Raw genomic sequence first — 27848 nt, forward strand, 5'->3', positions numbered from 1 at the left:
GAATCATTCACATTCGCTTCCATTGTTTTCACCATGAAAAACTAGGTGATACAATGACTCACTCATAACACATAAAAGATGCTAATTTGTCACCTTCTATTGACTGAACTGTTCTTTTAATGAATGAATTCAAAAGACTCGACTCAATGGAAAGAATCAAAATCCCCACCACTAAAAACGACAAACCCAAAATAATAAAGGCAGATTCTATTTACACCCCAGTGCAAATAGTGGCAGATATTATTTGCCCCCCAACCCTGGTGCAAATAATGGTAGATACTAATTGCACCCTGGTGCACGTAGTGTCAGATGCTATTTGCACCCATATTTAAATACTAATATACAGTATGGGCATCACTGCATTGTTTATTGTGTTTATTTAGAGTCCCACATAAACACTACATTAACCTCTACCCCTAAACCTAACCTTAATCTTACCTTAGAAAAAATAACCTTGGTTTTACTACAGTAATCATGGTTTCACATGGGAACAAGTGTGATCGACAGACTCCGCCTCCGGATCAAACCCTTCTCTGCACTCTCATTCACTGTGACCAAATCACTGCAATGAAATAAACATTTATATTCATTTTTATCTATTATTTTAAGTAGTAGGCCTATTAAAGGAAATATTAAGTTTGGAAATAGGAAATCAGATGGGAAAAAGAGTGGGTCAAAATGCGAACTCGAACTGCGGTCGCTAGGACAACAGTACACATTCACACACCGTCTTTACACCGCATGCCACTGCAATGACATTTAATGGTTAGTTTGTCATATATTTTTGTGGTTCCACCACACTATTGGGGTGCAAATAGCTACCCTGTGTGGCATATGCTATTTACACCGGGGGGGCAAATAGACACTGTTTCCTATGAGTTTGCTACCTCTAGAGGGTTCCCAGGCAGTGTTGGGTGTAATGTGATTACAAAGTAATTAGTTACTGTAATCAAATTACTTTGACGTGGAAAAGGTAGTGTAACACATTACATTTTAAATTCTTGTAATCAGATTACAGTAATTACTTTTAAGTACATTATTAGCATTACACGTTTTTGAAATAATATTATTTATGTAGAATTATTTTAAAGCATGAATTATAGACCTGTAATGAGTGAGGTCTATAATATAATGAGTAATGTGAGGGAGAAATGTGAGGTGCTGAGTGTATGACTTATGTACAACAATGAACAAGGAGGAAAAAGAAACATTATTTTAAATTCGTTGAGAGCAAATATGTTTTAGAAAGTAACTTAAAATTAAAGTAATAAGTAATGTGATGACTTGTCCAATTAAGTAATTATTAAAGTAATCTGATTATAATTTGAGAGAAGTAATTAGTAATTTGTAGTGGATTACTATTTTTGATTAACTTACCCAACACTGTCCTGTTCCCAGGACGTTGTATGTCTCATTAGAGACTTTTATACACTAAAAAGTAAGGATGTGAAGTTGAAATTTCATACAAGGAAGTGAGTTGAAATTTCAATGAAATTATTTTCATCTTAAACGAATGTGATTGGTCCATCCAGTTCTAGCGCTGAGAAAAGTAACACGTTTCACGACCAAAGTGAGCCCCTTTCGCGCCAGCGTCTAGTGTTAGAAAGCTAAAGGCTAAAGTGTCTTTTGTTTTGGTCCAGAGTGACGTCACTTCCTGTATTGTAAATATGGCGGATAAACGAATGAAAATGTCTTGCGGGTTTTGAAGCTTATTAAAGTTATTTTATGTGGTTACATTGCAGCTGACAAGAGAACATACCAGGGCACACCAAAGGTACGTTTATGACTTATGATAAGGCAATGTTTTGATAGCTATTCTTTATGGTTTGGGTGAATGAATGGAATATGAATTGCTATACTGTTTGATTACTAATTTACATTACGCAAAAATCATTTCAGTTGAGTTAAGACAAAAATCGCGCTTATGTATATATGTATATTTATAGCTTCCAAGCAATTATGTCAGTGCAGTAACGTCGGTTTTCACATCAATTGTTTTTAAACACTAATGTCTGAAATTATAACTAGGAGCCTTAAATGTTACAATGTGACATGCAACAATGTAACTAACTGCAGCATTAAACAGTGCGTGTTGCGCAAAGCAGATACATTGTTGCAGACAATTTCGTGGTATGCATGTAACGGTTTTGTCTCAATATTTACAAATACAAAGTAACAACTTTTGTATCAATGTATCTTTGCAGGTTTCCACTATGAGCAGCAGGAGGAAACGCGCGCCGCCGGTGCGCGTGGACGAGGAGGCCAAAAGGAGACTCGACTGGAATATGCTTGAAGATCGGAGGACTGAAGGAGATCTTGAAGACATTCAGGAGTCATTCCCAGCACCATCTGACAGCTGTCTGGTTGGACCAGTGCTTGAGAGCAGCCTGGGTGAGGGAGACCAGTTTTTTATATCTTCTGCAGAAGGGCCATCAGAACAGGAACCAAGTTCCTCCACACAGAACTCTGTTCTAGATACCATAGAACTGAATGTGATGCCTCTGTCTGCTCTGGATCAGGAGTGGAATGTGCTAATTGGAGAGTTTACCTTGTATGCAAAGATTCCAATTGAGCTTGGAGATGATGTCTTGTGCCTCCAGCAAACAGGTGACAGACTGAGTTTGAGTTTGAATTGTAATGAGCTGGGTGATAAGATCAGCGGGGATCCACTCAGCCCTGTGCCAGTTGATTGTTCCTTTGGTGGATTGCTGTTGGAGGATCTGGATTGGCTACAGAAGAGGAAGATTATTAAACTGCACCACATGGCAGGAGATGGATCTTTGAAGGTGTGTATTCCAAAATAATCATAAATGAGTGATGTACAGCTTGCAAAGTTACTAGACTATATCTGTGTCAATCTTAAGTGATCCATTTGTGATCATGGCCGTAAATGAGTCTATTTTCCCAAACAATAGCACTCAAAATAAACAAATCACTGTGTTTATTTTTTTTTTTAGCTGAAAATTTTTCTTCTTGAGCTGGGACTGGGCAGACCTGAGTTTCTCAGTGAAGGAAATGGACGCATTAAAAAAGCCAGTCAACTTTTGCAGAAATTAATGGAATTGTTCTACGACTTCATCATCCCTGGTAATCTTTGCTCTTTAGCAACGTGTGCAATTGCAAATAAATGTGCTAAATGTTACTTCTTCAGACAAGGGGTGGTTACACTGCACTTTGTGCTCCATTCACTCCCATTGAAATGCATTTGAATGCGGGAGACCAGAAAGGCAAGCTAATGCGAAGAAAGTTGTACTACGCTGCGTACCAAAATTCAAGCTTGGTGAACTGAACCGTGAATTCGTACAAAGAGAAGACACATGACCAATAGAAGATCGGAATGTCACACCCTGACCCCTTGGATCAATACAAAGAATCCATATTTTAAAGCTGCATGATATATTGTTGCAGGAAAGTGAGTAGACAATATATTTTAACATTTTTTATACAATATTATTTGTGAAGTATTATTTACTTACAACAGAAGCCCTCCCACGTGACATCATATCCTGGTTCGTTGCATTGTCAGAAAAAAATGGCCATGCTCTAAGCCTAGTGTGACTGCCCCTTAAGACGTCAGGCTTTCATATTCTGTTATATTTAGTTATTTTGTAAAAATCAGTTAAAATTTGTTAAGACAGTAGTTAATACACTGTTCTGGTTTTAGATTACTGGTTGGAGTTTGCTATTAACAGTTAATAGTTACATCATGTCCCTTCCATATCTCTTTCTGGTATCCTTGTGTGGATACCAAGCAAAAGTAACATTATTTACTTATATAGCTGGTCATGACTTTAGAAAACTGTTTAGTGGGTTGTGTTGCAGCTCTGCCTCTGGGCTCAGTAGGCCCTGTGGCGCAGCTCCATCTCTAGCTTAGTAGGTTCAGTGGTGCAGCTCCATTTTTGGGCTCAGTAGGCCCTGTGATGCAGCTCCATCTCTGGGCTCAGTAGGCCTGATGATACAGCTCCATTTCTGGGCTCAGTAGGTCGCATGGTGCAGCTCCATCTGTGGGCTCAGTAGGCCCAGTGATGCAGCTTCATCTCTAGGCACAATAGGTCCCGTGGTGCAAGATTTGCCTTTGGGCTTTTTTTTATTTATCTTTTTCCTTTTATGATAGAGGTGATGGAGAATGAAGAGGAGGAGTGTGACACTGATCTGGAGCGTCAGAACATTGAGGAGCTGTATGATTATGTCAGGCACCGCCACCAGACAGAGGCAGCGGGGCAGAGCTTTGATGTCCAGCATCCAGGACTCATTCCAGTGCTGAGACCCTATCAGAGCCAGGCGGTCAACTGGATGCTGAGTAGAGAGAAGTATAAAAGCATTAGCTCCAAAGGTACGGATCTTTCTCTAAATAAGTGTTTAGCAATTGTTTTGCACATTCCACTAGTATGTGAATTCATAAAAAAAAGAGTTTGTTCCATACCAGTTAACTGTTATTTATTTTTCTCGTACAGAGCAACGGTTGCATTTTCTTTGGAGAGAAGTGGTCACAATCTGTGGCAAAAAACTCTTTTACAATCCTTACACTGGATGGTAAGATTCTTTCTCTACTTAAATTGCTGTTAAGGAGTTTTTAAGAATACCACAACTAAAATGTCCCTTGATCTGCCTTCATGGTCATTGTTCTTAATGCCCTGGCCTTCTCATAGCTTGATCCGAGAGTTTCCCCTGGCTGGAATGGACTGGCCTGGGGGAATCCTTGCTGATGAGATGGGGCTTGGGAAAACCGTGGAAGTACTAGCCCTTATTCTATGTAATACCCGGCAAAACCTGGAACATGGGGCTCTCACTTTACCTATGGTAAGTTTGCAAAAAACACTTGTCTTGAAATGTGCATATTAGTTTGGAGAATTAAATGGCAGGGGAGAATAAAATATATTGTTGCACCATCCAAGAATTGCTCTGTTGTCTCAGTCTTTTTTTTCTGTCATCTCCAGGGACGATCTGTAAATTATTTTGTCCCTCCACCTCCATTAGAGAGACAAAGAACAATTAAACATGAGGTGAGACCCAAGGAGAAGATCACCTATCCAGGTGAGAATGTTTGTGCCTACTTCTGTTGTCCAACAAACTCTTTTCTTGAAATTTAATTTTGGAAATCCTGCCCTCAGTGCTTTGTATAATAAGCTTCTGTTACATGAAGTCATATGATCCCATCAAGTCTGAAAGGGAAAAATGCTAGAAAGAAGTCTGACAGCATTAATTCTAAATATATATGCATGTCCTCTCTCCTTGAAGCTGTTCGTGAGATGCTGTTGACTGCGATTAAAGAAATGAAGGTTGGGAAAGGTGCTTCAGTCAATGCAATTTTTACTTATTTAAGAACCATGTACAAGTACGACACCCTGAAGAACCGGAACCACATAAAAAAAATCCTAACCAAGCTAATTAGTGAGAACATTGTGGAGCAGATCAAAGGGCGAGGGTTAGCAGGATCCTTCAAACTGGGGAAGAACTACAAAGAAAAGAAGAGACCTGCAACTCTTCGAACTGTGTGTAATTTTCACATTTGCTATCTTGAATATTCATACTTTTGTAAATTAAATAGTATATATACAGTATATTATACTTTAAATAGACAGAATGGAGCATGCATTTTTTAAAGAAAGGTTCGGGGTTCAGTACAAGTTAAGCTCAATCGACAGCATTTGTGGCATAATGTTGATTACCGCAAAAAATTTAGACTGTAACTTGTTTAAGAAAAAAGCTAAAATCGCAGTTCTAGTTAGGCACTTACAATGGAAATGAATGGGGCCAGTCCGTAAACGTTGAAACACACACTGTTTCAAAGGTATAGTCACAAGATGTAAACATGATGTGTGTTGTATGATTTTAGTATGATAAAATCTCTTATTAATCTTATTTGTGTAAAGATACATCCAATATTACAACTTCATTGTCATGACGACGTAACGCTGTGAAACCCTGTAATACGGTAAACGCTGTAACATTGGTAAATCACTGATTTTATCACACCACGATCATGTTAACGTGTATAAAGTTTACGTCTTGTGGCTATACTTTTGAAATGGTTTGTAGTTTTACATTTATAAACTATTCACTTCCATTGTAAGTGCCTCACTGTAACTGCGTTTTTTGCACACACAAAAATGTATACAATGGGGGCCAAAAGTTTGGAATAATGTACAAATTTTGCTCTTTATGGAAAGAAATTGGTACTTTTATTCACCAAAGTGGCATTCACTGATCACAATGTATAGTCAGGACAATAATAACGTGAAAAATTACTATTACAATTTGAAAAAAATGTCTTAAACTACTTCAAAAAAAAAAATCCTCCACATGCAGCAATGACAGCTTTGCAGATCCTTGACATTCTAGCTGTCAGTTTGTCCAGATACTCAGGTGACATTTCACCCCACACTTCCTGTAGCACTTGCCATAGATGTGTCTGTCTTGTCGGGCACTTCTCACGCACCTTACAGTCTAGCTGATCCCACAAAAGCTCAATGGGGTTAAGATCCATAACACTCTTTTCCAATTATCTGTTGTCCAATGTCTGTGTTTCTTTGCCCACTCGAACCTTTTCTTTTTGTTTTTCTGTTTCAAAAGTGGCTTTTTCTTTGCAATTCTTCCCATAAGGCCTGCACCCCTGAGTCTTCTCTTTACTGTTGTACATGAAACTGGTGTTGAGCGGGTAGAATTCAATGAAGCTGTCAGCTGAGGACATGTGAGGCGTCTATTTCTCAAACTAGAGACTCTGATGTACTTATCCTCTTGTTTAGTTGTACATCTGGCCTTCCACATCTCGTTCTGTCCTTGTTAGGGCCAGTTGTCCTTTGTCTTTGAAGACTGTAGTGTACACACTTGTATGAAGTCTTCAGTTTTTTGGCAATTTCAAGCATTGTAAAGCCTTCATTCCTCAAAACAATGATTGACTGACGAGTTTCTAGAGAAAGCTGTTTCTTTTTTTGCCATTTTTGACCTAATATTGACCTTAAGACATGCCAGTCTATTGCATACTGTGACAACTCAAAAACAAACACAAAGACAATGTTAAACTTCATTTAATGAACCAAATAGCTTTCAACTGTGTTTGATATAATGGCAAGTGAGTTTCGAGTACCAATTTAGCAATTTAGCATGATTACTCAAGGATAAGGAGTTGGAGTGATGGCTGCTGTCTAGATTTGATCAAAAATGACTTTTTTTCAAATAGTGATGGTGCTGTTTTTTACATCAGTAATGTCCTGACTATACTTTGTGATCAGTTGAATGCCACTTTGGTGAATTAAAGTACCAATTTCCTTCCGAAACCAAAATCTGTACATTATTCCAAACTTTTGGTCCCCAGTATATATAAACAAGGGATGAGGGATGATTATTTTTTAGGTGGTAATCAACATGATTCATTTGAGCTTAACTTGTATAGAACCTGGAACATTCCTTTTAATAAAATATTAGGTACTGTTTTTTTGTTTTTTTTTAGAAGTCAGTTGAGAACGTCACTCCCAGGAGAACATCTCGTCGTGTTTCTGTTCAGGAGAAAGAGATATCAATGACCTCCTACACCACAGCATCAGATTCTGAAGATACAGTAGGCAGTGTGGAACCGCCTCTCCTCACAGAGGAACTAAAGTGTGAACCAGATTCCCTTCTGGAGCCTGTGAAACCCAGTGTCCAGAGCAGCACTTACTCTGAGCATCCACAGCTCAAGACGCCAGTAGACATCACTGATGAAGATGAGCCCAGTCAAGGAACAACAGAAGACAGTGGAAATCTCCATATTGAGAGTACAGAATCAGAACTTTTCCAAAGTGCTCAACCAGAACCAAAAACCCCAACCAGAGCATCTGTCGTCCCATTCAATACACCGGATTACCGCTTCGAGTGCATCTGTGGAGAGCTCGGTCTCGTGGACTATAAGGCTCGGGTCCAGTGCCTGAACTGTCTGCTCTGGCAGCACGCTGAGTGTGTTAATTACAAAGAGGAGAACCTGGAAACGACTCCGTTCTATTGCCCTCACTGCCTGGTGGCCATGACACCTGTGTCTACTGGTGCCACTCTGATCATCTCTCCCAGCTCCATTTGCCACCAGTGGGTGGATGAAATTAACCGGCACATTCACACATCCTCCCTCAGAGTGCTGGTAAGGAGCAACCAGAGATCTACTACTATTTAGTCATACTCATTAGTTGTAGGGACTTTGTTTCTACTAACTTCAGAAGAATTTGCTGATTTGTTCAGTGACTCCTGCATGATATCTTGAATGATGTTTGGCTGTACGCTTCATCTTTACTCCAGTAGGTGTAAGTCTCATTCAGCGTAGTTTAGTCCTTAAATCCTCCCAACAACTACTAAAGCTGACCGAATTTAGTTTTGAGTCTGACATCATGAAATCATTCCAACCAAAATTCTTTCCCAATTACCGTTAAGTCACCAAAAACCTCCGAACGATATCCACTGTTGTCCAGATCTTGTTTTGAATCTGATGGAATTTCTTCACCGATGCCGTTCAACCGGTAAGTCTGTCCGAACAATATATAGTGTTAACTGAATCTTTTTTTTTTAGTCCAGCCAAATTCCTTTGCCATTTTGTGCTTACGGTCGCATACTTTCACAGTAAGTTCCTCCATCCATCAAATACAAATACAAAATCAGTGTTAGGATTTTATTGTTCACTTAAAAGATTTGTTCAAAAACTTTACTTCAAAAAGAGCTGCTCACGGCTGAAGCTGGCTAATGCTAAGTCACAGTCATTACTTAAGTTTCAAGCTGTATCAAACTGTACTTTTCAGGTGTATCAGGGTGTGAAGAGACACGGTTTTATTCAGCCTCACATTCTGGCCGAGCAAGATGTGGTCATCACCACTTATGACGTGTTGCGCACTGAACTCAATTACGTCGACATCCCCCACAGCAATAGCAAAGATGGCCGACGATTCCGCAACCAGAAGCGCTACATGGCCATACCGAGCCCTCTAGTGGCTGTGGAGTGGTGGCGCGTTTGTTTGGATGAAGCTCAGATGGTGGAGTGCACCACAGCCAAGGTGATCAAATCATTATTACAGCATAGAAATATTTACCATGTTTGCCTCTCAAAGATTACACAGACAGAGAATAGCTTCATTTGGGGCCAATGAAAAGGCAAGGAAGTAAATTTTTACTATTAGAAATTCAATCTCTCTCTCTCTTTTTTTCAGGCTGCAGAAATGGCTTTGCGTCTCACATCTGTTAATCGTTGGTGTGTCAGTGGAACACCTGTGCAGAGAGGTTTGGAAGGTGAGAAAGCTGGAATAAATTAATATCTCGCTAATGTCTGACTTGGGTTTTGAAGCTAAAAATATATCTGAAATTTCTCAGCCTTATGCTAATATTAATCTTGCTGTTTGTGTATTTGTTCTGTGTCGGAGGGCGGAGGGCGGGGCCGGGTCGTGATTCCACACACCCGGCCCCTAATTAGGCTCATTAAGCCTGACAGGGATGAGGCCGACCGGAGAAGGCAGTGTAACACAGTTCAGTGGAAAGGAGGTGGCGAGAACCGGCTTGACAGTATAAATGATAATTTAATGAGAAACTTAACCAAAAAGACAAACACATACACAGGTGTCGGACAGCTGTCCGTAACACTCTCTCTGTCACACTGCCGTCTCCGGTCGGCCTTATGAAAAGGCTTATTTTTATTTATTTTCTAACCAACTTTTCATCGAAACCATTGTTGCCAAGTATACTAAATGCAGTACAGATTTGTATATTCCATGCTGTTTTTCAGTAAATGAACATTTGAGATTGATATTTAATCATTTTAATTTATATAATGAACCAGTAAATAGTAATAAACAGCAACTTTTACATATGTAACATATTATAATAAATAATATATTTAATAATGATATTTAAATAATAAAACATTTTAATTAATGCAAAAAATGCTATCTCTGCACTTCTTAAGACACTGGCCTATGGCGCAGTCTTTAGGAGAAGCTCAGGCTTTCATTGCCAAATAATATTTTTATATATTTATATATAATTTTATAACGCATCAAAATAATTTGGAATATATCATAAATATTCTATATATCACCCAGCCCTACTCTAAAGCTTGATTGTGCAAATATATGTAGTGCTGGAACACTAGAAAGACAACCCAATATAACCAGAAATGACATTGTTTTTGATTTAATGTTTGTTTTTTTTGTTTTTTTATTTAATATGTTTTTTATTGAATCTTTTAGATTTGTATGGTCTTGTCCTGTTCTTGGGTGTTGATCCTTACTGGGTTAAGTATTGGTGGGACCAGTTACTCTATCGCCCGTACCGCCATGGCAATACGGGACCGCTGTACAGTGTCATTGGTCAACTACTGTGGCGATCTGCCAAAAAAGATGTCATTGATCAGGTTAGTGGTTAACTACCACAAAAATGTCCTTATGCACTACAAAAAAATTATAATAAAAAGTCTGTATTTTTGTCTTGGTTACAAGTAAAAATATCTAAACATGCTTGAAACAAGACATCTTTACTTGAAAAGCAAATTGGCAAAATATTACGACTTGTTTTTAGAGAAATATAACAAAATTCAGTGAGGTTTATGTTTCAAAAATGTTGTCATTTTTCGTCTCGTTTTCAGCAAGTTTTGATATTTTTACTGGAAAGCAATACAAAATTCTGAGTAATAAAATGATTACAAGGTTAACAGACTCTCGTCATTGTCTTAATTTGATGGCATGTGCTTTGCAGATCCAAATTCCCCCTCAAGCAGAAGAGATCCACTGGCTCAACTTCTCCCCAGTAGAAGGACACTTTTACCATCGCCAGCATGAGGTTTGCTCCCAGGATGCTCTTCTCAAGCTAAGGAAGATCTCTGATTGGTCGCTGAAGCTGGGCAGTTTGGACAGACGCACTGTCACCACTATACTATACCCGCTTCTGCGACTACGCCAGGCCTGCTGCCATCCGCAAGCCGTCAGGGGAGAATTCCTGCCTTTCCAGAAAAGGTGGGTTCCTTACTGATTCCTAGAAAGATTCCTAAAGGGCACAGATGTTTGAATAAGTGATCGGTTGTTTGGGAAATTAAGTACTCTTGTTCATTTTGTCCAAACTGATTTTCCTGTTGAAGCACAATGACTATGGAGGAGTTATTGAAGTCCCTGCAGAAGAAGTGTCGTGTGGAGTGTGAAGAGGCTCACAGGCAGCTGGTGTGTGCTCTTAATGGTCTGGCTGGAATCCATATCATCAGAGGTACTAATCAGTAAACACCTGTTTATTCACCTGTAGATGTGCTGGCTGCTGTGGACATTTGTAAATATGTAACTACATTTCCTGTCTGCTTAAGGCGAGTTTGTAGATGCAGCAGAGATGTACAGAGAAGTGTTACGATCATCTGAAGAACATAAAGCAAGACTGAAAACTGATTCCCTTCAGGTAAAGAATTGCAATTCAATTTCAGTTCATTTCTACTCGTATTCAGTTCCAGTAATGGTTCAATTCATATTCAGTTCCAATTCTAATTCAATTTATTCCCTCTTCAAATAAGTTTCTTTTTATGTAAACACTCTCTTTAAATGAACACTCACTCACAGTCTTTCTTTGGCTTTTAACATTTCTTGGCTGAAAATATAGAGGCTTCACGCTACCCACAATCTGATGGAACTTCTAAATGCTAAGCATCCCGGGATACCTCCAACCCTGAGAGATGACAGTCTAAAAGAAGAGGTTGGTATAATGAGTCAAGCCCACAAGACACCTATGTTACATGCAGTATTTGTTTTAATCAGAATGTGGGTTTGGTTTGCAAATGAGTTCTGGTTCTTTGTGTTTTCTCCTAAGGCTGAACAGCTAAAGCAACATTACATGGCCAAGGTGAACTCAGAGGTTTCTGAAGCACATCAGAACCTACAACCTGTTCTTCTACACATTAAAGAGCTAAAACGCAAGGTAAAAGCACAGAGATCGTCCAATTGCAGCTTTTTAATTATTTTTTTCTTACGTTTTTAAATAATTGTGTACCGTGCCTTAGGTAAACCTTCGCTCCCCCTGGTGGCTGGACGTCATACAGCAGGCGATGCAGTACTCCATGGACGATGACCTCATCAGCCGCATCCAAAATGAGCTGACCTGCAGTTATAAACAACAAGCCAACAAGCTCTCATTAGCAGACAAGTAATCCAGCATCCATTCCTTAATGAATTGCGGATTAGTGTTTTTTTAGCATGGACATAGGTATTGTTGCACATATTTAATGAAATCTCTCATATGTAGGTTTCGAGATGCCCGTGGGCTTCAGTTTCTGCTCAGCACTCAAATGGATGATTTGATGAAATCGCAGAAAACTGTCCAGGATGCTGTTAAGAAGCTAGAGGGGCCACCGTCACAACAAGTCATCGAGGAGACGACACTTTGCCACCTGCGGCCCGTTCGTATGCCACTGAACAAGTAAAATCTTTTCAATGTTCTAGATGAAGTGTGTAATTTCTATTACACTAGCGCCGCCAAATGGAACTGCAGAAATATTGACTGTTTAAACAAACATTTAAAGAGGCCCTATTATGCTTTTGGGGATTTTACCTTTCCTTTAGTGTGTAATATAGCTGTTTGTGCATGTAAAAGGGCTGCAAAGTTACAAAGCACAAAGTCCATGCCAAAGGGAGTTATCGTCTCCCACAGTAAACACTGCTCCTGAACTGCCTGCCATTACTTCCTTGACTTAGCTATGTCACTATGTAACACATTTGCATAATAGGACTACTTTGGTTATGGTAAGGGGAGTTACATTTCCGACACCCGCTCTAAGCTGTTGACCAATCAGTGCAGACTGGGCTTTTTGGAAAGGGGGGATTTAAAGAGACAGGAGCTACAACAGAGGGTGAAAAGAGCTATCATATCTGCAGCAATGTACAGTATGAGAAAAATGTGTTTTTTGAACATTAAAGGATGTAAACCTATTCTAGTAGACCCCCAAAATAAAATTATGAACCTGTAAATGAGCATAATATGGGCTCTTTAAAACATTTCAACAAGCCCACGGAGATTGTGCATTATTATTATTTTTCTCACAATTTCAATATAATAAAGAAGGCAAGTTATATTGACTTTATCACGTGATCTTTAAAAAAATAATAATGCATGGCATCCCTGAGACTGTGTGTGTTTGGAAACATTATTGATATTTTGTTAGAAGAAGCTAGTGTCACAGGAATGACTCTCTTCTTCTTTAAATCTCATACTTACAAATGATTGTAGTTGTTTTTCTTTTGAATTTAACATTTGTTTTTTTTATTTATTTGTTCTTTAGCTGTGTATTTTGCAAAGCGGACGAACTTTTTACAGACTACGAGTCAAAACTATTCTCTCACACGTAAGTTATAAAACACACTGGATAGTGTGGAATTTATAGGGATAGCTCCACTAAAAATGAAAGTTCTGTCATCACCCGCTCACCCGCATGTCATTCCAAACCTCTCCGTGGAACACCAAAGGATAAATTTAGCAGAATGGGGACCAAGGATTGTGAAGCTCCAAAAATGCATCATAAAAGTAGTGAATATGAAATGTACACTAGATTCCAAATGTTCTTAAGCCATACAAAATAATTCTTTATTGCCTATAAAGCTTATTTAAAAAATATCTGGCTTGACAGCTGTGGTCATAAATCACTTATTTTATTGCATGGAAAAGAGCAGCTTGGATGTTCTAATTCTAATAAATAACTTTGTTGTTCCACGGTAGAAAAAAATGTAAATGTTGACAATAGTTTCATTTTAGGGGGAACTATTTCTTTAAAAGATTACACATAGAAAAAAGTAAAGGCTCACAGACTGTATTGCCTGTGTTCTGGGCAGGGTGAAGGGGCAGACGGCCTTCTTCGAGGAGATGATTGAAGATGAGGATGGGCTGGTTGATGACAGACTCCCCACGACTAGTCGAGGTCTCTGGGCTGCCAGCGAGACAGAACGAGCCCTTAAAGCCACCCTGTCCTTCGCCAAGATCCGGCGCATGGAGTCTGGCCTCATAGAGGAGGGAAACACTTTTATGGAGCTCTTCGAGTCCTGGAAAAAAGAATATAAGGTTTGGGACCATATGTTGTCTTACTAGAATAGAAGAATCTTTCTTTATTACGACATAGTCAGAATCTGTTTCTGCATGTCACCATACACTGATTAAAATCGTATTCTTAAAGTGAGAGTTTCCCCAAAAATGAAAATGTACCCGCCCTCATGTTGTTCTAACCCGAAAAGCAAAATGGCTTAAGATATTCCATGTAAAATGGTGCCATGGACTTTACAGTGACTGTCCCCATGAAGCACAGAGGAGTAATTGCATGACAAACACTAAAGATTCTTATGTCCCGCCAGCTGCTGCATGAGTACTGGATGTCGCTACGAGATCATGTGTCAGCCATCGATGAACTGGGCATGGCCACAGAAAGGATGCGTGTACGATTACCTGATGAACCAAAACCAAAAGTTCTGCATATCATAGAACCACACGAGGTAATGAAAACACAAAGAGCCCCAACAGCTAAAATATGATTTGTGATTTACACCAAGAGAAGTACGAAAATGTGTCTGTTTGTCTTTGAACAGGTGGAACAGAACCGAATAAAGCTCTTGAATGATAGGGCAGTGGCCAAATCACAACTACAGAAGAAACTTGGCCAGTTTCTCTATCTCACCAATCTGGAGAAGGTAAAGCATGCCATCTTTCCCAATTAAGATGGGCAATTTTCTACTTTTGTAATATTTTTTTTTTTTTTTTCTTCTGTGAAGTCCACCAAAAACAGTCTTAACTGTTTCCATCCTGTCTCTCAAGACAAACTTTAAAGTCGGCCTGACAAAGCCTTGTCTAAAAGATTAACACCAATTTAAAAAAAATAAAATAATTAGTTTGAAGGTTACAGATAGAAAGAAAGAGAAAGAAAACAAGGCAAGAGACAGTTAGGGCGCTGTCACATTTACCTTTGCACGGCGAAATTCCAAGGGCGAAATAGTCATCTCAGTGGGAATCCACGTGTTCGTGAATTTCGTGCAATGGATTTCCGATGGCGAAGAATTTATCCTTGCGGATTTTGCGTGGAGTTCAGGTTTGGTGAAGCAATAGGAAGTTGCTTGGATTTTGCAGTGACCTTTGTGTGGGCGGTGCTTCGTACACAGCTACACTGAATATTCACAATGGACAATTTCACCATTTAAGCGGTTAGTTTCTTTTTAACTTCACTCTCACAGAATATAAAGTGCAGCATTAAAAAGGAGCTGCATGGCAATTTGTTTTTTTGCTGGTTTCACACATGCGCAACGTCCGCCCACACCTTCGCCTGCGGAATTTAGCCGTGCAAAGGTTAGTGTGACCGCGCCTTTAAAGCAGATTAAAGGCCTTGTTTACATTAGAATTTTTGACCGTTGGAGTTTTAATTGTTTTGGTCCATTTGAACAATCTGTTAAAGGTGCTGTAAGAGGGCCTGGGTAGCTCAGCGAGTATTGACGCTGACTACCACCCCTGGAGTCGCGAGTTCAAATCCAGGGTGTGCTGACTGACTCCAGCCAGGTCTCCTAAGCAACCTAATTGGCCCGGTTGCTAGGGAGGGTAGAGTCACATGGGGTAACCTCCTCGTGGTCGTGATCAAGTGGTTATCGCTCTCAGTGGGGCGTGTGGTAAGTTGTGCGTGGATCACGGAAAGTAGCATGCGCCTCCACTTGCTGGAAGTCTCCGGTGTCATGCACAACGAGCCACGTGATAAGATGCGTGGATTGATGGTCTCAGAAGCGGAGGCAACTGAGACTTGTCCTCCGCCACCCGGATTGAGGTGAGTAACCGCACCAACATGAGGACCTACTAAGTAGTGGGAATTGGCCATTCCAAATTGGGAGAAAAATTAATAAAAAAAATTAATATAAAAAAAAAGGTGCTGTAAGCGATTTTAGCTTTCTAGACTTTTCACAACACGGATATGTTGAATTAGCCACGCCCCTCTATCCAAAACCCGCCCTCCAAAGATAACGTTTAGATCGAAACCTAGCAATTGAGCAGCATTGTGTGTTCCCAAGGCCAAAGACAACAGTAGCACAAAAGCACCCTCAACTGAAAATATTATAATTCTGAAAAGGGCTTTAAGCCTCAATGATCCACTTCAACTGCAACACTATGAGAACACGCAAAATGATTGACGGGTAGAAAGCATCAGAGACTGCGGCCCATGGACACATTTTTGTTTGCTGTTCACAGAGTCTGAAGCTGCCACAGAGACCGGAGAGATATCTCAGGACACTTAATTAATATCTTTCAGGGAGTAGGACATTTTTTGCATACCTTTCCATGAAAAAAATAGCTTACTGCACCTTTAATGAGAGTCAATGGGATTTGGGGGATTTTTAATCACTCGCTGTGCAAATACCATAATTCTGATCAGTTAGAAAAGACAAAGTAACATGAGTCAGAACAGTCTGAAGGTCTGTGCCAAGTTTAGTGGATGTAGCTTCAGCTTGAATGCACGAGGAGGAGTTATAGTCAGAACATTTTTAAAAACCATAAACCATGTCTGTAGAATAACACTGTTGGTTTTTTCGAGCCAACATAATGACCTGTGTTATGATTGGCCAACCAATTTGAATGTAAAATGTAAAACAATTTTGCTGAGGTCTACCAGGTTGTTGAATACTAAGTAGAGTTGATATGTGCTCAAAGTTGTGATGTCAATACCATGCTGAATTAGCCCGGGTGGACTGTGCATCAAACTCTCTTTTTGATATATCAAAAGCGCAAGGAAAATCCTTATTCATGATATATGGCGTTTAACCCTGTTTACCTGTAGTATTTCTATAGATAAATGCTTCCTGTGTTGCATATTGATGAATTAAACTGTCCCACGTGATGATGTAGTTAATGTTTTAATCAACTGTTTCAGTCACAGGACATGTCCACAGGCGATCTGAATCCAGAACCATGCCCTATCTGCGCTCGCCCACTGGGTCAGGAGGTAAAGAAAAAAACTCTACAGAAAACATGAGTTTGTAGGATGTATTTGTTACTCTGGATGTGACCTGTGCTTTTTTTTTTTTTTTGCCAGTGGGCCGTACTGACATGTGGACACTGTTTCTGTAACGAGTGTATTTCCATCATCGTGGAGCAGTACAGTGTCGGTAATCGACGTAGGGCTATAAAGTGCGCCATATGCCGACAAACCACATCACATTCAGAGATCTCGTATGTCTTCACCACTCAGAGCGCAAACCAGGGAGAGGACATTCCTGTGAAGGTGAAGTCCTGATTTATTTACAGTTAGTAAATTATACATTTTTGTTTTTTTACAACTTTTCTCTCATATTATTGTGCTTATAATATAATTTGTAATACGAATTGTATTAAAATTCCAAATTAGAAGCATTTACACTAGCCTGGGTAGCTCAGTGGTTAAATACGCGGGCTACCACCCCTGGAGTTCGCTAGTTCTCTAGTTCGAATCCCAGGGCGTTCTGAGGTCTCCTAAGCAACCAAATTGTCCTGGTTGCTAGGGAGAGTAGAGTCACATGGGGTAAACTCCTCGTGGTCGCTATAATGTGGTTCGTTCTTGGTGGGGCGCGTAGTGAGTTGAGCGTGGTTGCCGCTATGTCTCCGCAGTAACGCGCTCAACAAGCCACGTGATAAGATGACGGTCTCAGACGCGGAGGCAACTGGGATTCGTCCTCCGCCACCTGGATTGAGGCGAATCACTACGCCACCACGAGGACTTAAAAAGCACATTGGGAATTGGGCATTCCAAATTGGGAGAAAAAGGGGAAAAAATCCAAAAAAACTAAAAACAAATGGATGTATTATGATATACTGTAATACTATCGTGACAGTTTCAGGTAGGTCATATATGATCTGTAATCTCTTTAACCTGTAGGGTAGCCACTCCACGAAGGTCGAAGCAGTGGTTCGGGTCCTAAAGAAAATCCAGATGACCGACCCGGGAGCCAAGTCTCTTGTGTTCTCCACGGTAACGCTCTCATTAAATGAATTACTACATCAAACACCAGACTACAGCTCTTAACCTTTGCCCTCACGTTTATTCCTCGTCTCTCAGTGGCAGGGAGTCCTGGACATCATTGCAAAAGCCCTTTTTGACAATAACATGGAGTTTGCACAGATCAACGGCATTCACAAATTTCAGGTTTGTTTTATGATAGACAATGAAATATAAGCAACACTTTGGGCCATTATGAAAGTTCAACAGTTGGTGGTATTTTTCCCTTTCCTTTCTGTGATTTAATATCTTTTTATAAAATGAATATTTCCGACTACAATTTCTAATTGGACAAGTCATGTTTGAAGCCGTAAAATAGCTATATATGGTAAACCTGTGGCCGCACATGAGTTCTATATGAATTCTTTACTAATGCGCCAAGTTGCCAGAGAAAGGCTTAAAAACTATAACTGGAAAAATCTATTTGGATTATTATTAACAATTGTATTGAACATTTGTGTCTTTTGTCTTATTTCTTATTTCTGTTGTTGCCATTTTATAAAAGCAATAATCCACTTGAGACTTTGTCACAGTGTTTTTACTACGGAGTTTTTAGACATGCCACTTGTGTTTTTCTGCTGAACACCCCTTACCCATGGTAAAATCACTGTAATGCATGACTTCTCGTAGCTTTTTGCTTTATTATAGGTATATAATAATTATATACAGGTATGCTAATACAGTATTTAATTGAAAATGTATTGAACTGACATGGTTGCAATATTTAAAATACAACCATGTCAGCTTGTTTATCCAAGCAACAAGCATGCATTGTTATTTATTAAATATCCCATTGGGAGCATAAATTAAGTGTGTGAGCCTCTTCTTATAGTTGATACCATTTTTGTACTCAGCACCTCACAGAAAATGTTTTGGTGTACATGTGTTCATAGAAATGCATTAGAAAAGCAATAAGCCACTTGAGGGCTCATGAATCACCCCCTCTGGGATTTGAACCTTCAAACATTGGGTATCTTTAAGCCGCACTGACACCTTTTTACTTATAATTTGAATGAAATTAAAAATTGGTGCATTCCTTTGTTAGGAGAACCTGAGTGCTTTCAAATATGAAGAGAAGATCAACATCCTACTGCTGCCACTGCATACGGGTTCAAACGGCCTGAACATCATTGAAGCTACACATGTGCTGCTGGTGGAGCCCATTCTAAACCCCGCCCATGAGCTTCAAGCCATTGGAAGAGTGCACCGGATTGGCCAGACCAAGTGAGCATCAGCCCACTCGTTCATGTTAGAATGGAGCCCGTCACATTCACAAGCGCTGATTTTAATTCATTCTCATCCATTTTACAGACCCACATTTGTTCATCGGTTTCTGATAAAGTCCACCATTGAGGAGCGGATGCAAGCCATGCTAAAAACAGCAGAAAAAAGGTACGTTTCTGACTCTAAAGGAAGTAATTTTAAACAAAGCCCATGAAATCAAAATTGGAGTTTTGTGGCTTTTTGTCTGTTTGTTAGCTTTAAAGGGTTAGTTCACCCAAAAATGAGAAATTATCTAATTATTTACTCACCCTCATGATATCCCAGGTGTGTATTACTTTCTTTCTTCACCAGAAGAAAATTAGAAAAATATCTCTGCTCAGTAGGTCGTTAAAATGCAAGTGGATGGTGATCAGACATTTGAAGCTCAAAAAAATCACAGACAGTCAGCATAAACTTAATTGATATGACTCCAGCGGTTAAATTAATGTCTTCTAAAGCAATACAATCGTTTTTGGTGCAAAAAAAAATCAATATTTAAGTACTTTTTAACTGTAATACTCAGCTTCACGAGAGGGTCGAGATCACACGGTCTCTCGTGATGTATTCTTGTTGCCATGTTACAGAGTACTCTCATTTTCTCCTCTCGGTTGAGACATCCAGGATAAGCACACAAACGCACCATTGTGAGTACAGAAACGGATAAATACAGATCTAAACCAAAACCAACGAAGCTTCTGTACAGCATTCCTCCTACTCGCTTGTAAGCTTTTCCGGGAGTGTAGCACATGCCTTAGTTCTCGTGTGTCTCACGGGCCAACGCTGTTACGTCACACATGCATGCAGCTGCCGACCGGAAGCAATGATTTAGAGTTAAAGTACTTAAATATTGAGCTTTTCACACCAAAAGCGATCGTGTCGCTTTAGAAGACAGCTAGACGTATGGGTGACGTTTATGCTGACTGTCTGTTCTTTTTGGAGCTTCAAAAGTCTGATCACCATCCACTTGCATTTTAAGGACCTACTGAGCTGAGAATAAATTTGTGTTCTGGTGAAAAAAGAAAGTCATATACACCTGGGATATCATGAGGGTGAGTAAATAAGAGAATTTTCATTTTTTGGGTGAACCATCCCTTTAAGTTCAACTCCTAAAAGTTGATGGACAACTTTGAGAAGATTCCGGAGTTTCTTTTTATAGAACAACAAACATGGTTGGAATTTACTCATTTTGAAAAATGTCTTCATGGTAAATTTGAGGCCACTGGACAACCTTCCTGTTCCAATAAGAAATACATGATCATAGGAAAGATTTTTCATGGGTCTTTAAATAATTGGCACGTTAATAAATTGATTGAATCAGTTATTACTTAGCATATTTCTATTAAGTAATTAATTGATTTATTAAATGATTTAAGGAATAGTTCACCCAAAAATGAAAATTATCTCATCATGTACTCAACCTCATGCCATCCCAGATGTGTATGTCTTTCTTTCTTCAGCAGAACATAAAAGATTTTTTTTAAAAGAGTATGTCAGCTCTGTAGGTCCATACAATGCAAGTGAATGGTGACCAGAACGTTGAAGGTCCAAAAAAGGACATGAAGGCAGCGTAAAAGTAATTGATAAGACTCCAGTGGTTTAATCCATGTCTTATGAAGCGATACGATAGGTGTGGGTGAGAAACAGATCAATATTTAAGTAGTTTTTTTTACCATAAATCTACATTTTCACTTCCACATTCTGATGTGGAAGCAGCTTTCACATTCAGCCACCTACTGGTTGGGGCTGTTCAAAGGTGGAAATTTATTAGATAAAAAAGGACTTAAATATTGATCTGTTACTCACATGCTGCCTTTATGTGCTTTTTGGACCTTCTGAGTTCTGGTCACAATTCACTTGCATTGTACGGGCCTACAGAACTGAAATATTCTTCTAAAAATCTTTTTGTTCTGCATAAGAAAGAAATCATACACATCTGGGATGGCATGAGGGTGAGTAAATGATGAAAGAATTTTTATTTTTGGTTAAACTATCATTTAATTAGCATATCAAGTAATTTGATTTAATTGGTAAGACTTTTTCAACAAGGTTGTATTCGTTAACATTTGTAACTTATTCTTGGGTAGTGATAATTTCTACATATACATTTTTAACATTAAAAGTAGTATTTGTTTACATTAGTTAATGCATTGTGAACCAACATGAACTACTGTACTGTATAAATATAAATTGACATTAGCAAAAATTAATAAAGACTGCAAAAATATTGTTAATTTGTTAGTTCATAATACCTAATGCATTAACTAATGTTAACGAAAACCTTTTTGTAAATTGTTACAGATTATTTACATTTTTACAGCCGTAATAAATAGTATTTGTACATGTAAGTCTTCTATTGATTTGCAACTTTAAAACTAACATTTTCTTCAGTCACAGCTCCACACCCATGAAGCATTCAGAGGCCTCTGTGTTTACAGTAGCAGACCTGGCTGAGCTGTTCACTGAAGATGGCGAGGCTCTTGAGTAAACTCTGATACTACACACACAACTAAACCTGTCAGTCTAAAGGCCAGTGATGGTGAACACTACAATAATACCAGCCGCTACACTCTAGCACTCTTATATGTTTGCTTTATACATTCCCCTTTTTACAGTATATGATCTATTCCATGGTGCAATTTATACATTATACTAAATGTGGAAAAGAAAATTAATGTACCAAAAAACAGTGCTGTATCCATGTTTATCTAGAATGTTTCATTGATTTGTTTACCAGTCTGTGTAATTTTTATTAATACCTTTTATGAGCATAAAAAATGATGTTTTAATGGTTAAATGAGCTGTCTGTAAAAATCTGAATACTTTTCTATTATTGTACGTGCTGTATATTGGATTGGTTTTAATTTTAACACCCTGCCAGGATCGCCGAGTGATCCGTCTGCTTTTCTCTTGTCTGTCTCCGTGAATTCCCTCACCTTGTGTGTTTTGTTTTCGTTTTGACAGGTGCCACATGACGGCCCTCGCAGCTGATTCACTCAGGTCTGATTATCGCGGCCGCTTGTTTATCAGCTGCACCTGTCTCTTCTTACCCTTTTGATTTCTCTCCCTACTTTAGCTCCCCTTTGTTTGATGTCGAATTGTCTTTTGTTGTTTGCCTTGCTCAGTTGACCATTTTTTTTTTACTTTGTCATTCGTGTGTTTTGTCAGTTGTGTTTTTGTCTTTGTTCTCAGACCCTGTTTGAGCTTCTCTTTGTTTCACGACACTAGTCGTTAATTGGACTGCCTCCTGAACTGGCCAAGTTCCTGATTTCGGATTTCGCATGGAACTCTTTATTTTTTGGACTCTGTGCTCCACTGCCGACCAGCATCCTACAGTGATATTATTCTGTTTTTTTCATTATTATAATTCTGTTCCCCTGAACCTCGGTTTTTCATTAAAGACTTATTATTCAGTCACCTCTGCTTTTGAGTCTTCTGATATCCTGACAGAACAATTCGACCATAATGGTCTCAGCGGAGGAATTGTCAGTGAATTTGGCAGTGGAGCTTCAAGGTGCTTTATGGGGCGGCATGAGGAACAGATAGCTGGAGCCAGACAAGCTGTGGATGCATTGACCTCTCGGATCACCAACCAGCTCCACAGTCTCCGGTTGGACCGGGACTCAGTTCTATCCATTGCTGCCGCTACCATCACCACGGCCGCCCCTGCGACCGCTCCTCCTCCCTCTGCACCCGAACTGTGAGTTAATCCTCCCCCCTGTTATGCTGGTGAGCCCTCTGCATGTCGTTCATTTCTTACTCAATGCTCTGTGGTATTTTCGCTTCAGCCTGTCACTTTCTCTTCGGAGAGTGCTAATGTTGCTTATGTCAAAACCTTGCTGGATGGGCGGGCTCGCCAGTGGCCTACCACAGATTCCTTTCATCTCTTCCTATGAGAAATTCTCTGCTGAGATGCTTAAGGTTTTTGACAGGCCTGTGTATGGCAGGGAAGCAGCTCTCCATCTTGCAGCCCTTCGTCAAGGGGAGTGGTCAGTAGTGGAATTCTCCATCGAGTTCCGCACCCTGGCGGCGGCTATCAGCTGGAACATGACAGCTCAGGTGGATATGTTTTTGCATGGGCTGGCAGAGGACGTGAAGGATGAGATGTTCGCTCATGATCTTCCCACTCAATTCGATGATCTGGTGGATATGATGATCAGAGTGGACCATCGACTATCTCTTTGCCATCATCATCGCTTGACTAACCCATCCTGGAGAACATCACTCCATCCAGAGTCCTCTCTTTCTGATCCATCACCTGCCCTGTAAAAGCCAAAGCTCACCAGTAGTTTGGGGAATACTGGCAAGCGCTACACCTCTCTCCAATTCCACTGGCACTCGTACTCTCCTCCATGCAATCCTGCGGTGGGTAGACACTACATGAGTGTTCCATCCTGATCGATTCCTGGGCTGAGGGCAATTTCCTTGATGCTGAGCTGGTGACCAAGTGGAACCTCCGCATACAAGATCTCTTGGTTCCCTTGATGGCCAGCACACTCAACGGCCAGTCACTCACCAAGATTACTGCTCTGGTGAGTTTGACTATCTCTGGAAACCACTGCAAGGAGATGGCCTTTCTACTTATGCACTCACCGTTTGTTCCCATTATCCTGGGCCATCCTTGGTTGTCCAAACACAACCCACACATTGACTGGTCTCAGAATTTGTTCAGTCAGTGGAACTACTTTTGTTTATCCAACTGTCTTGGTTCTGCCTCTTCTCCAGTCTCTTCTTTCTTTGTGTTACAGGAGGAAGTGGGGAATCTCTCTGGAGTGTCGACAGATTACCACGATTTGCGGGCGGTGTTTAGTCGATCCCGGGCCACCTCCTTGCCTCCTCATCAACCCGATGACTGTGCCATTGACATCCTCCCAGGCACTTCTCCTTTTCGGGGATGGCTGTACTCCTTTTCCGCCCCTGAGAGGGAGGCTATGGATAAGTACCTCAGGGAGTCTTTGGCTGCGGCCTCATCAGTTCCTCATCGTCGGCTGGCGCAGGATTATTTTTCATGAAGGATGGCTCCTTGTGTCCCTGCATTGATTATCGGGGGATGAATGACATAACCTTCAAGAATAGGTACCCCCTGCCTCATGTCTTCAGCCTTCAAGATCTTGCAGGGGGCTTGGTTCTTCACAAAATTGGACCTTTGCAATGTCTATCATTTGGTCCGGATCAGGCAGGGGGATGAGTGGAAGACGGCGTTCAACACTTCCACAGAGCATTTCGAATATCAGGTTATGCCCTTCCGATTAACTAATGGCCCCGCCGTCTTCCAGGCACTTGTCAATGACGTGCTTAGAGACATGCTGGATAAGTTTGTCTGTGTACCTGGATGATATTCTTATCTTTTCCTCTCCCATCCAGACACACACCCGGCACGTCCGACAAGTGTTGCAGAGGTTGTTAGAGAATCTGCTGTTTGTCAAGATGGAGAAGTGTGCCTTCCACTTCCAGTCAGTTCCGTTCCTGGGGTTTGTTATCTCGGCGGTGGAAATTCGCATGGATCCATCCAAGGTAAGGGCTGTCTCCAACTGGCTGGTGCCCGACTCCCGCAAAGCCTCTTCAGCAGTTTTGGGTTTCACTAATTTCTATAGAAGGTTTATTAGAAATTACAGTCGGGTAGCCATGGCACTGACTGCGCTCACCTCCACAAAGAAGAATTTTCTGTGGTCCATGGCGGCACAGGCCACTTTTTCTTCGGGCGCTTTGATTTTTACCCTCTCCTACCATCCCGGCTCTTAAAATCTCAAGCCGGTTGCTCTTTCACGTCAGTCTGCTGTCATAGACGAGGGCTCCCTGCCTGACGACATCCTGTCTTCGGATGTCGTGGTGGGGGCCATCGTCTGGGGCATCGAGTGGCGCGCTAGGAAGGCTCTTGCCAGGGTCGAGGTGCCCGAGGGTGCCCAGACGGTCTGCTGTTTGTTCCTGACTCAGTTCAGACTGCCGCTCTCCAGTGGGGTCAAGTTGACATGTCACCCAGGAGTCAGGAGGACGCTGGCTGCTGTTCGCCAGCAGTTTTGGTGGCCTGCCATGGTGGAGGACATCTGTCAGTTCTTGGGGGATTGTTTGGTCTGTGCTCGTAATAAACCTGGCAACAAGCAACCCATTGGTCTGCTCCAATCTCTTCCCATTCCCTCCCACCCTGGTCCCTTATTGCACTGGATTGTGTTACGGAATTACCCCTGTCCAGTGGCAATATGGAAATCCTCACTGTCGTGGACCATTTTTCCAAAGCGGTTCACTTCATCCCTCTTTCCAAATTGCCCACCGCTAAGGAGACAGCACCTGGGTGGTAGACCACGTCTTTTGGCTACATGGATTGCCAGTGGACGTGGTCTCCAATAGGGGGCCCCAGTTCATATCCAAATTTTGGTGGGGTTCTGTAGGTAGATTGGCACCTCCATCAGTTTGTCATCAGGCTTCCATCCCCAGACAAATGGGCAGACCGATCGAGCTAACCAGGATCTCGAACGGATGCTTCACTGCCTGGTTTCCCACAACCCAGTCTCTTGGTCTCAACACTTAACTTGGGCCGAATACACTCAACTCTCTGTCTGTGTCATCTACTGGTTTATCCCCATTTCAGTGTTGCCTGGGTTATCAGCCTCCTCTGTTCCTTTCACAGGAGCCGGAAGTGGCAGTCCCCTTGGTTCACACTTTCATTCGGCACTACTGATGCACCTGGGGGAGAAGGGCCAGGTTGGCACTTTTTCAGGCCGGGGGCACACCAAGGCTGCTGCCGATCGCCGTCGGATTGCTGCACCTAGGTATGTTTGTGGGTAAAGGGTGTGACTCTCCACCAAGATTCTCCCTCTCAGAGTGTTGGCTCGTAAGTTGGCACTCAAATTCACCAGGCCATACCCTGTTGTCAAAGTGCTCAGTCCGGCGGCGGTGCGACTCGGACTTCTGGTACCCCTGCGGAGGGTTCATCCCATGTTTCCCACATTAAACCTGTTTGTCAAAGTTCCCTTAACCCTCCTGTGTCTTCTCCCCCTCCCCCCATCTTGTTGACGGTTCCCCTGTATATACTGTCAGGAGACTGCTGGATGCCAGGGGACGGGGTTTCAATACCTGGTGGCGCTCCTGGAGGGAGGGGGGTATTGTCAGGAACGCCGAGTGATCCACCCGCTTTTCTCTTGTCTCTCTCCGTGAATTCCCTCACCTTGTGTGTTTGTTTTCATTTTGACAGGTGCCACGTGATGGCCGTGCCCTCACAGCTGATTCGCTCAGGTCTGATTATCGCAGCCGCTCATTTATCAGCCAGTCTGTCCTTACTTTCTTGATTTCTCTCCCTACTTTAGCTCCCCTTTGTTTTCTGTCTGATGTCGTTTGCCTTGCTTAGTTGACCAGTTGTTTTGCTCTGTCAGTTGTGTTTTGTCAGTTTTGTTTTTGTCTTTGTTCTCAGACCCTGTTGGAGTTTCTCATTGTTTCACGACACTAGTCGTTAATTGGACTGCCTCCTGAACTGGCCGAGTTCCTGATTAAAGATTTCGTATGGAACTCTCTTTATTTTTTGGACTTTGTGCTCCACTGCCGACCAGCATCCTACAGCGATATTATTCTGTTTTGTGATTTTAGCATTTATGTGATTTGTCTTATCACAAATGTTTTATAAGAAACCCACAGTAATATCACATGAATCACGATTTGTAAATCTGTGCTGTAAAGTTGTTCAAAATAAATGGGAAAAAAAAACAACTATTTGTGACGTTCTATGAATTACGCTCTTGTCCTGTTTTCTTTTGTAGTATAGTCTGTTTTGGTTTTATGGTTTAAAACCAATTTTTTTTCCCATGATGCTTAGGAAGCAAATCGTTTGACTTTATAGCACAAATCTTTGTCCGAGTGTCTTCCGTTCAAGCCCTCCATTCATTGGACTGTCTGCGGAAAGTTGTAGCAGACCATTTAAACATTTTAGCTGGTGCTATTTCCAAGACAAAAGACACGTGATTCAATGTCCGTAAAACTCACTAGTAAACGAGCACTTGTAAAATGTAAAAAGAAAAAGAGCACTTTTTTTGTCAAAGAAGTACCACACTTTAAAAATGTTTCTCATCAGTACTTTTTGTGATGACCCAAGTATAGTGTTTTATTATTATATTTATTTTTAACTGAATATCTCAAGAAGAAAAAAACTCCTTAGAATATGTGAACAGAGAAATTGAACCAATAAACATTCTTCACTAATATTAGTGCTGTTTATTAAATATTTCAGTTTACATATGTGTATTTGGCAATACAAAAAATGTATCTCAAAAGATGTCCCTTTCAAAAGGGAAATACTTCTTGAATTCAAGTTTTTAACCATTAATTTCAATGGCATCATTTCTTGTTTTAAATTATTCTAAATAATTTGAAGATCTCCCTCACAATGTTAAAAGCCTGGACTCTCCTTCTGTCCAAACAGTCTTAAAGACATCAGCTCCATGGTAGAGGTGTCGGTGAACTGCCCTTGACTCAGTGTGGCGAGGGTTTCTTTTCAAGCTAGTCATTGGGGTTCCTGAAACCGTGAAGCCTTTGCCATGCTTTTTAAAAACACATATAGACAAAAGAGTCCAATAAAACCAGACACCACCCCTGTACCTCCATTCCCTTTTGCATAACAAACAAACTCCTTGTCAACCAA

At 40.7% G+C, this 27848-nt stretch overlaps 1 protein-coding gene across 15 annotated transcripts; it reads left to right on the forward strand.

Annotated features, from left to right (window-relative positions):
* The first annotated feature begins 1636 nt into the window (after positions 1-1636).
* shprh (SNF2 histone linker PHD RING helicase) lies at positions 1637-27383 on the forward strand. 15 transcript variants are annotated; one of them, XR_007892219.1, is made up of 32 exons: positions 1637-1774; positions 2205-2786; positions 2958-3087; positions 4115-4333; positions 4455-4533; positions 4650-4800; positions 4938-5034; positions 5239-5492; positions 7451-8110; positions 8760-9011; positions 9165-9243; positions 10197-10360; positions 10702-10958; positions 11081-11202; positions 11297-11385; positions 11584-11676; positions 11791-11898; positions 11981-12123; positions 12223-12396; positions 13256-13318; positions 13803-14028; positions 14316-14453; positions 14547-14648; positions 16862-16933; positions 17024-17212; positions 17843-17935; positions 18023-18109; positions 19008-19186; positions 19274-19354; positions 21614-21761; positions 22187-22222; positions 26628-27383. XR_007892219.1 is itself a non-coding variant. In XM_051646397.1 (32 exons), exons 2-32 carry the CDS (start codon positions 2214-2216, stop codon positions 26668-26670), a joined length of 5046 nt encoding a protein of 1681 aa, XP_051502357.1. In that variant the 5' UTR covers positions 1637-1774; positions 2205-2213; the 3' UTR covers positions 26671-27383. The 15 variants fall into 15 exon arrangements, 10 of the variants coding, with proteins under 10 accessions (XP_051502357.1, XP_051502358.1, XP_051502362.1 ...); XR_007892220.1 differs by having other exon boundaries at positions 21614-21751; XM_051646397.1 differs by having other exon boundaries at positions 21614-21706.
* Positions 27384-27848: the final 465 nt, after the last annotated feature.

Source organism: Myxocyprinus asiaticus, chromosome 20, assembly GCF_019703515.2.
Source record: "Myxocyprinus asiaticus isolate MX2 ecotype Aquarium Trade chromosome 20, UBuf_Myxa_2, whole genome shotgun sequence".
Taxonomy (NCBI): Eukaryota; Metazoa; Chordata; class Actinopteri; order Cypriniformes; family Catostomidae; genus Myxocyprinus; species Myxocyprinus asiaticus.

Coding starts and splice junctions, on each gene's coding strand:
- shprh (XM_051646396.1), top strand. CDS start 2,214: ATGAGCAGCAGGAGGAAACGCGCGCCGCCGGTGCGCGTGGACGAGGAG. Junction 12,397..13,255: donor GTTCGTATGCCACTGAACAA/GTAAAATCTTTT, acceptor TTTGTTCTTTAG/CTGTGTATTTTGCAAAGCGG. Junction 14,649..16,861: donor ATCTCACCAATCTGGAGAAG/GTAAAGCATGCC, acceptor CAACTGTTTCAG/TCACAGGACATGTCCACAGG.